A 10,273-nucleotide genomic window follows, 5' to 3' on the forward strand; every position below is an offset into this window, starting at 1 on the left:
AAAACAGAAAAAATAGACAAAAATCATCATAATGGGCCTGAAAAGCATAAAGACAGGAAACAAAAACAATAAAAAGGCCATAATTTACCAAAACAGCAACAGGCTGAAGCGTAAGATGTTATCATTTTACATTTTAAACTCACCAAGAAAAGACATAACTTCAAATAATCATTCAGTTCGTTCCAGTTTCACACCAAAACACATCCAGACTTTATCTGGCTGCACATTCAGAGATGAACAAACATCACAAATGATTTTTATTCTCTCTGGTTAAATCATTTCTGAACACCAAAGGAAAACTTTTCTTCCAGTATTTTTATATAAACAATGTTTAAATGTTAGTGTTACTTTTAATGCAGAGTTGATCAGTTGGTTCTCGGTATCCCACCTTATTAAACTCTTCATTTCTCACTTTCAGCCTCTATGAACCGATAACAGGCGGCAGAAAACAACCTGCTGAGATCAGGGTTAAGGTTAAGGGTTAGGGTTAGCAGGGTTAGCTGGGTTAGCTGGGAAACACTCAGTGGTTAGAGAGAGTAAATCAGAAACAGTGTCACCAAGAAAAGAAACCACTCTGGTTTTCTTTGGGTTGCAAACATGACTGATTCCATTTACTGTCTCATCTCCAACAATAAGCTCTCTTTGCATACCTTTCTTTTTCCTGGTGGTCATTTTGTCCTTCGGAGCTTTGTGGGGTGGATGTGCTGGTTTAGCCTCATTGTTGATGTTTGAAGGTGGGTTTTCACTCAGAGGCTCAGGCTGGAGAGCAGAAAATCTGTTTTTCAGTGGGATTCCCACGGAGTCAGAATGTTTTGAGGCTTGGGCTGGTCGCTTTGTCCTTGGGGTCGGTGGAGCCGTTTTGGTTCCAGCTGCTTGTTTGCTGTTCTTTGGCGGAGCAGGTGTTGAAGTTGAAGGTGGGTTTCGGCTCAGAGTCGGCCATGCTGTTTCGTCCAGGTGAGGGGTTCTCCCTGTTAGTCGTCTGATGGGATCTGCAGTGTGAGGCTTTTGTTTCGGCTTGGCGCCCTGAGCGATCCAGGGTGAGCTGCTTGGTGCAGGGTGTACGACCTCTCCGCTGGTTTGAGGAAGAGTTGGTTCATTTCCACAGGTAGCGTTGATCTCAAAGTTCAGTTATTATGGTGATAATGTAAATATAACCATAAAAATTGTGACTTTAAAAATAATTCACAGGCAAAGTTATCAGTAAGGAGAGAGAGCAGGATGAGCTGCTCCTCCTTCAGCTGCCAGGATGTGACGTTTCACTCATTATTCCCAGAAACATTTTGTTAATATTATGAAATCTATGATTATGTTTTCCATCTCTGGCAGTTTGTTTACTAAATTAGGACCAATATTAAAGTAATGATCAAAGGCTTCAACAACATCCTGTTTTTCCTCTGTAGTGTTACATTTAATACATAATGGAAATCTGTATCTTTACTGTTTTCATTAAAACTATTAATTATATTCCTTAATAATCCTGTTTTTTTGGGTTATCCTAACCCTTTTCTTGCCTTCTCCAAACTCTTCGTCATCCAGGGAGTCGATCATTTTCTTTAAGGAGACAATAATAATTATAATTTATTTCAAATATTTCCAACAACGTATTTTATGACTCATTATCAGAAACATTTTGACGATTATAGTTCAATATTTCTGCTTTCTTCCCCAGCTTCTAACTAAATTAGTCATTTGCTTTGTCATATTTGAATTAAACTGATTTAATATCCAACATGGTAAATGATCAGTTATATCTGTGACCAACAATCTGCTTCTTGTTTCCACATTAAACTAATTTATAACATCACCAATCAGACGCTCAGTTCTTCATGTCGATCTAAAACCTGAACCAAACATTGTTTTATAATTTATGCCGTGTCTCTCATAGCTCTGATATTTTCTTACTAAACTCGTCTAAGAACCAGGAGGTCGATAAACTCAACTGATTAAAACATGTCCAGGTTTATTACCTTCACTTTTAACATCCATCCACTGAACATCGTTTCATCTTTGTCGGCTCGTTAGCGCCGTTTCACTAACGAGCCGTGAAGCTCCACCTCCCTTCGTTTGACCTGCTCCGACTGGTCATGTGACCATCTGACCATCCAGCAGGTTCCTCAGATTGTTACCCCAATAAAACTAATCAGATTGTTGAAGGTCATGATGGGACCAATCCTTTGAACCCACAGAACTCCGGAGGCAGGTAAGGTTAAGGTGATTTAGTAAAATACTAAAAATGTCCAGGTATCTGGAACAGGTGCTGGTCACGGTGGTGCTGGATCTCTACAGGTGGGTGAACTGAGCTGGGTGGAGGGCCGCTGTGAGTCCGGGGCTGGAGGTGAAGAGGCCAAAGGTTCGGTTGGAGGGCGGCAGGTGATTGGAGGAGCTGGATCTCCTGGGGTCCAGGAGGGAGCCGCCATCGACCGGGAGGTTGAAGAAGGTTTGTTACAGCGAAGAGGTTCTGGAAACTCGGGCCACCAAAAGGTAAACTCCACGGGGCCACAGGAAACGGATCAGGCTGCCAGTAATCCTGGCAGTTCAGGTGAACCAAGGCTTCATGGAGGTACAACCTGAGGAGGGGCAACACAGAGAGGCAGGTGGGTCGGAGGTCATCTACTGATAAACTCCTCCAGATGATGGTAAGTGGCTGCAGGTGTGCAGGTGGGGAGCTGCAGGCCACGCCCTCCAGAAAGGCCCCAGGATGCCCCCTGGTGGAGGAACTGGAAAAGACCAACCAGATCCCAGCATTTTATCAGAGAACAGTTACTGTGTCCTGCTGTTAAGGTGAATTAAAGACATCAATCCTGTCTTCAGAATAATATTCACAGCCTGTTAGTGACTGAAACTGGTTTCTGGTCTATTTCAGCTTCTACATCATAACATTTATGAGCTTTAAGATCAGAACTATAGAACTACATTTGACTCATGACTAAATGATCTGCTGTTCAGAACTAAAAGAGAAATACAAAACAAAGAACCCTGTAATGTTGGGTTCCAGTCAATGTTCTGTTCCTCTGTTTCTCCATCTGAACTAGATTTCTAAAGGTTAGATCCTCAGGAGAACCGTTGGGTTTTATCAGTCTGACTCCATCTTGTATTTCTTCTTCCTCCTGGCTTGGTGAGGATCTCTGTTCATTCACTAACACATGATTTAGTGTTTTTACAACATTTAGCAGTTCAGTTTTGTGTTTTATGCTCACAAATCGAAGGTATTTGGTCTTTTCTTCCTTTTATCTGTATTTGTATTTGGCTTTTGCAGCATTGTCTAACAAGCAGCAGTAGTTTTACTGAATCCCTGTGCTGCTGGAGAGAAACTAGTTCATCTGGGTTTCCATCTTTGCTCCTCCTGCTGGTGGTTTAGGGTCCTGAGTCCAGATACATCCTCCTTCCAGGTCCTTCACTCGTTTTTCCAGCTCTTCCATCTTCTCTTCCTTTTCTCTGATAGTTTCTCAGTAGCTGAATTTCTCCAGTCAAACCCATCAGGCTTGTTTCACCACCTTAACGAGTTCTGTTAACGAGGCATTTGCTTTGTTCAAGCACATGTAGTAAAAAGGGCCTAAAGTTGGAAAACATTTCAGAAATGGTCCTAAAATCCAAACATCAGTTGGATATCAAAGTGAAGTGTTGAGTTCAGATATTCAGTAGATTTTCAGTATATTGCCAGATTAAAGCTCCTCCCTCTCATTGACATCATATGTATTTGTTCTTCCTTTACTACTATTGTTGTTCCTCTGGACCTCCTTTCACCCCGATACCTAAGAAACCTGCTTTAGATCCAATAACTTTCATCCCATCTCAAATCCTCCATTCATTTCTAAGATTCTTGTAAAACAGTTTCTGCCCGACTTCATTCAGCCATAATTTATCTGAACAAATCCAACCTGGTTTTGGTCCACAGAACCAATCAACGCCTCTTACCGTCCTCCTTGCTACTGACTGGTTGATCATCCAAGCTCCTTCTGCTGGATCCGACTTAACCTTGATGATCCTCTCGGTGTTTTAATTCACTGGTTTCATTCGTTCCTCCGTTTGTTCAGCTACATCCTCCTTGTGACGGGTTCTCATATGACTTGGACAAACAGAAATATGACTGCCCAAGGCCAGAGTTCACTTTGGTGAAATTTATTTAGCTCTTCAAGTGGTCAAGATGGCAGGTGCAAAAATATATACAAGGACGTCCAGATAGGTCGAAACAAACAGCAGAACCTTCAATGCAAGAGTCCATCACCTTCACTGTGACATGGCAGGAGTCCAGCCACAGACTGCAGAGCCCTGCTTTTAAAGCCACAGGCTCCGCCCACAGGAAGACCAAACAAAAACAATTACTTCTAACTCACATAAACTCTTAAAGGGTACAAAATAATAATAATAAAGAGAAAAACAGAAACGTGTAATCAAGAATACAATAATCAATTTAATAATTTCATAGAGAACACTCAGTACGTTTCGATGACGTCATCACCTGACTCCTGGCGCGCCACACCTGGAAATAACCTGCTTGAAAACAAAACCAGTAAAACGTTTGGAAGTGAAAACAGGTCAGGATGGATGCCAGTCTCATTTTCTACTCAGTTTTACTATGTTTGTTTGTTTTTATGTCAAGGTGACCTTGAGTGTCCAGAAAGGCCTGCAGATAAAATGTTTCATTATTATTATTATTATTATTGGGTTGATTTTACATTGATTCATGTCAACATAAAGAGTTTAAACATGATAAAACGAGGATCAGACGTTGATCAGACGTTGATCAGACGTTGATCAGACGTTGATCAGACGTCGGCATTTCAGTCAGAATTTGGCCACATATCAATGTTTGTTCAATGAATCTTTTCAAATCAGTTTATTGGGTTTGATAAAATGTTACTGTGATGTTACACTCTAATATTTCTGTCTATAACTGATTGATTGATGTTTGATCCATTGATCCTCTGTTACCTGTCAGGTGAGTCTCTGTCCTCTGTGTCTCTTCCAGAGGACAGACGGAGACACTGAGGACGNTGATTGATGTTTGATCCATTGATCCTCTGTTACCTGTCAGGTGAGTCTCTGTCCTCTGTGTCTCTTCCAGAGGACAGACGGAGACACTGAGGACGTCCTGCTGCACTTCCTGCTGTCCCTCTGTAGTGGTGATGTCATCGGGCAGCAGGTGATCCTTACCTGCAGGAAGCGGACCAATCAGAGCCCAGCAGGTAGGAATGGTCAGCAGAACCTGCTGGACCCGGTCCAGAGGACAGACTGGTTCTGACCCGGTTCTGTCTCCATCAGAGGTGAGACGCTTCAGCCGAGGAGACAGAGACTTCCTGACCAGGAGGCTCCGCCCCCTGCAGCTCACCTGTTCTCACCTGGAGCTGCAGGGAGACTCATGATGAACCCGAGTCTCTGATTGGTTCACTGATCTGCTGCTCACCTGGAGAAAAACTGAACCTGTTCACCTGCTGAACCTGTTCACCTGCTGAACCTGTTCACCTGCTGAACCTGTTCACCTGCTGAACCTGTTCACCTGCTGAACCTGTTCACCTGGATGTTTAACTGGGTCACTAAATGTTCTCAGTCTGACAGAAACACGTGGACCAGGTGAGTCCACTGCACCTGGTCCAGTGGCTGAGTGTCATCACAGGTCTGTCAGGATGAAGGCTGGAAGACTTGGACTAGGCCACATACGGTTTTTTATCATTAAAAACATTAATTCTTCTGAATTGTTGTGTTTTGGTGTGATTATGTCCTCAGGTGATGTTTCCAGTTGGATCAATACTGATTAGTTCTTAGTCGTCATGGTGTGTAACCATAGCAACAAGATGTTATCATGGCTGATTAACATGTGGACGGGTCCATAAGGCTGCAGAACAGAACCAGGAGGGAACAGAACCTCCATGACGAAACTCTGCAGATCAAACCGTCATGAGGATCCAGGTGAGTCGGTTCGTCTGTCTCACCTGGATCCTCTGGTTCTGACTCAGAACCATCAGAACCCTTTAAAGATCTGAGGAATCTGAGAACAGAACCGGGTCAGACCGGGTCATCAGTTCAGGCAGCACCAGAACCCGGTTCTGTTTGAACCCTGGTTCTTCTTTTTCTGATCCAAACTGGACCTCAGAACCAGAGAAGTTCTGGTTCTGATCCACTGGACCCTCTTTAGCCATCAGAACCAGTTTGATCCAGTCTGGGTCGCTCACAGTGCCACCATCAGGGTTAAAATGTTACTGCAGGTTTACTGGTTTAACTGGATCAGAACTGGGCCTGCTGGTTCTGATCAGAATCGTGCCTGCTGGTTCTGATCCAGTTCATAACGACATTAGAGGTTCTGATGGTTTATTGATTTTATTTCAGGTCCAAACATCAAAGAATAAAATCTGATTATTGATGAAGATGATTAGAGGAAGAGAAGCAGCCGGGCCACCAGAACCAGAACCGACCCACAGAACCGGGCCAGATGGAGAACTGGATCCTCCCCTGAGACGTTCTGGTTCTGGGTCAGATGGTCCAGTTCAGCAGGAAGCAGGGGGAACCAGAACCTCCATCCGGGCTCAGCTGGTCGGAACCAGAATACGACCTGGAAGAGAAATAATGGACCGGGTCAGAACCTGGTACTGGTACTGGATTTAGAACTGGTTCTATCCTGGTCCTGATTGGTTCTGGTTCTGATTGGTTCTGACCTCTGGCCTTCCTCTTGTAGTAGATGAATCCAGCCAGAGACAGGATCAGACCCAGGATCAGTCCTGAAGCTCCGATGGCCAGTTTGTTCCTCTCTGAGTCCGGCATGGACGGGTCTGAGGGACAGAGAGGACAGGAGGACAAGTTAGGACAGGAGGGGGACAGAGGGACGGAGACATGAGGACAGATAGAGACAGGTGGACATGTCTCTACTTGTCCCCAGGTAAAAACAGGTGGACAGGTGTCCCCTCCCCAGGTGTCCCCATCGTCCTCCTTCTTACCCCAGTCGGTGACCAGAGGCTCCTTCAGGCTGGCGTGTTCCACCCTGCAGGAGATCCGCTCTCCAGACCTGCAGAGACAGGAACAGAACCGGGTCAGAACCAGCAGAACCGGGTCAGAACCAACAGAACCGGGTCAGAACCCCAGAGGTTCTACTGGTTGTGGCTCTAATAGTTTTGGTTGTAATGATTCTGTTTCTACTGATTCTGCTCCCAGTGGTTCTACTGATTCTGGTTCTGGTCCTGACCCACCTGGGCGTGTACTCCAGCGTAGAGTGGACCTGGTAGTACCAGTCTCCGTCCTCCATCTCGTCAGTGGTGGTGACGTCTGATGTCACTTCCTGTCCGTCTCTCAGCCACCGGACCTTGATGGTTTTAGGGTAGAAATCATAAACTCTGCAGACCAGCATGGAGGGGTGGTGGCCAGCAGGGGGCGTCCTGGAGTACAGTCTGATGGTGGGAGCGACTGGAGGATCAATAACAGGTTTTATTATTAAGGTTTGTTATTAAGGTCAGATTGGGATCAATACATGGTTTATTCTGATGATCCTTGGATGTAACAGGAATTATTCATATTATTATATCAATATTATCAGTTTCTGTATTGATTATTGATTATAAAACCAGTTTAACTGAAGCTGCTGGGAGAACTGGGGGGAAATGAGACCAGATTATTACATTTACTGGTTATTGATCCAAACTGATCAGTTTTATATAGTTATCAATAAGTATAAACAGACCAGAGTTCAGATAAACTACAGTTATAGATAAATCATAGATTATCAATAATAGATCTGGGTGTTATAGAATGGGTTCATCTATAACTTCAATAAGTTTATATCTATGATCATTTCATTTTTCTGATTGTTTCCAGATTTAATTGATTCTTTAAAGTTTCTGATGTTATAAATATTTCAATAATTTAATATTGATTAACTCTAGTAGTATTATTGATCAGTAGTATCAGCTGTGATTGGATCTCTATAGATCAGCTGATCAGATCCATGATCAAAGATCAATATTGATCATTTGATGATCAGATCAGACTTTAATGTTGATCAATAATAAGTGATGATTGAACCATCCAGTTTAATGATCATCAGTCAGAATCGATCAGAGGATCAATGAGGAAACGATCAACTCACCTGATTTAGTCAGTTTAGTCTGGTACCAGATATCGATGTTGTGCAGGCAGTAGGTCTCCTTCTGAGCCTTCATCTGTGCGATGATTGAAGGATTATTGTTCCTGTACTCGGCCTGCTTCACTCCGTACTCTGTGTATCCAACAAATCTCCCCAAACTGCTGCTGAACCTGAAGATCTCCAGCTTGTTGTAGAAGTCAGACCTGATGAACTCGATGTCGTTCAGCTCAGTGGAGTTAAAGACACAACGATCCGTTCCATAACTTATAAATCCACCTGGAACCAGAACATAACCTCAGTGTTGATCAATCAGAACATTATTGATTATCAGATCATTGATGCTTCATGTTCTGAAGGAGGATGAAGTAGAAACACATCTATCAATAATTGACATATTGATCAGCTTCCTGATTGGTGCTGCTGGACAGGAAGTGATGTAACATGAAACTGATCAGAGTCATTGATCCTGATTAATAGAATATCAACAGTATTGATTATTATACTGATCAGAATATTTATCGTTGTTTTAATTATCGGTTATTGATCCAACTGCTTTGTCAATATTGATCAGGTATGGAGAATTCATAAGTTATCAATATATCAATAACTGATTATAAAATCTGTTGATCAGTTTATAGTCTGAAGTATCAATTACTGTATTAATCAGTGATCAATAATTAGAATATTGATCAGATTGGCTGAATGTAAACTGGGTTAGCAAACAGTGAATCTATTTAAGAAGTGAATATTGATCCAGATATTAGTGATTATTGATTCCTGATCCTTCCAGCTTCACAGATTACATTTTAAACTTTGATTATTGATAAACATATAAAATGACATATTGATAAATGATTATCAGTTATTACCAAAGTATTGATCACAGTGATTATCGGTTATTGATCGTACCTGCAGAGTTGATGGTGATGATGACCAGCAACCAGCCCAGCGCTGATGGATCCATGTCTCTCTGTGTCTCCCAGTCAGAGGAACTAACTGGTTCTGATGGGACCGGCTGTAAAAACCAGAACAGAGTCACATGACCTCTGAGTCACTGGTTACCGGGTAGAAGAGGCTGAGGCTGGTGATCAGAGAGAGGACCAGGTTCTGGTTCTGGTTCTGGTTCTGCCTCACATCTTTCTGTCTGTAGTAACTTTAGGTTCTGGTTCTGTCCCGGTACCAGGTCTCTGCTGGTCCAGTGGACCGGTTCTGGTTCTGGTTCTACAGAGAGAAACTAAATGAAAACTAATTTACTGGATTTACTGAGAGAACAACCCGACTCTGATCAGAACCGGATCAGAACCAGCAGGTCTGGAGAGAATTTAGAGAATTCAGTGAATATAAAACTTAATAAATGAACAAAGTTTACAAATAAAGAACCATCAGCTGGTTCTGATCTGGTTCTACTGGTTTAGAACCAGAACCGGTTCCTGGTCTCCAGCAGCTCCAGCCTTCTCTGCCTAGCTCCTGATGACGTCACAGCCCTCCTGCCCTCTGATTGGCTGCTGCCAGCGTTTGGTTCCAGCAGCAGCTTCAGTTTCTCTCAGAGTCTCTGAGAGTCTGAATGATGAAGATGAAGCTGCTCCTCTTCCTCTGTGGGGTCCTCTGGGTCTCTGCTGATGGTGAGTTACTCTGGTTCTGACCTGGTTCTGACCGGGTCCAAACTGGTTCTGATGGACCCGCTGGGTTCTGGAGGTTCTGCTGCAGGTTCTTCATCAGTTTCTCTCTCTGTGTGTTTTAGTTGTGCATCAGGACATTTGTATCAAGGGATGTTCAGACTCTGATGGAGAGTACATGTACACTCTGGATGGAGAAGAGATGTGGTACGCCGACTTCAAGAAGGGAGAAGGAGTCGAACCTCAACCTCCGTTTGTTGATCATGTCAGCTACCAGGAAGGAGCTTATGAAACAGCTGTGGGTGATGTACAGACCTGCAGAACAAACCTGGGTATAGTTCGTAAGGCTATGAAGGACATCCCTCTGGAACGAGGTAAAGACCAATAAATATTCAAACTGATTGATTTTCACCTCTGATCAGCTGATTGATCTGTAATAATCTGATCATTATTAATAAATAACAATAAGTTTAATAAATTAATTCCAGTCAGTGAGGAAACATGTCAGATTTCCTTCTGACTTTATATTGATCTAATATTATTGCTCTATTGATTGATTATTAGTCAGTAAAATCCAGAGTTTGTTCCT

At 43.0% G+C, this 10,273-nt stretch overlaps 1 protein-coding gene across 2 annotated transcripts; it reads right to left on the minus strand.

Annotated features, from left to right (window-relative positions):
* Positions 1 to 6,316: 6,316 nt before the first annotated feature.
* Positions 6,317 to 9,327, minus strand: LOC103132958 (H-2 class II histocompatibility antigen, E-S beta chain-like). Of its 2 annotated transcripts, none has more exons than XM_016667675.1 (6): positions 8,978 to 9,327; positions 8,067 to 8,344; positions 7,179 to 7,387; positions 6,930 to 6,997; positions 6,651 to 6,764; positions 6,317 to 6,547 (listed from the first exon to the last, which is right to left on the minus strand). In XM_016667675.1, exons 1-6 carry the CDS (start codon positions 9,030 to 9,032, stop codon positions 6,522 to 6,524), a joined length of 750 nt encoding a protein of 249 aa, XP_016523161.1. In that variant the 5' UTR covers positions 9,033 to 9,327; the 3' UTR covers positions 6,317 to 6,521. The 2 variants fall into 2 exon arrangements, with proteins under 2 accessions (XP_016523161.1, XP_007544780.1); XM_007544718.2 differs by having other exon boundaries at positions 7,179 to 7,392; positions 8,072 to 8,344; positions 8,978 to 9,326.
* Between the last annotated feature and the right edge of the window lie 946 nt (positions 9,328 to 10,273).

This window comes from Poecilia formosa, unplaced genomic scaffold (genome assembly GCF_000485575.1).
Source record: "Poecilia formosa unplaced genomic scaffold, Poecilia_formosa-5.1.2 Scaffold1690, whole genome shotgun sequence".
NCBI lineage: Eukaryota > Metazoa > Chordata > Actinopteri > Cyprinodontiformes > Poeciliidae > Poecilia > Poecilia formosa.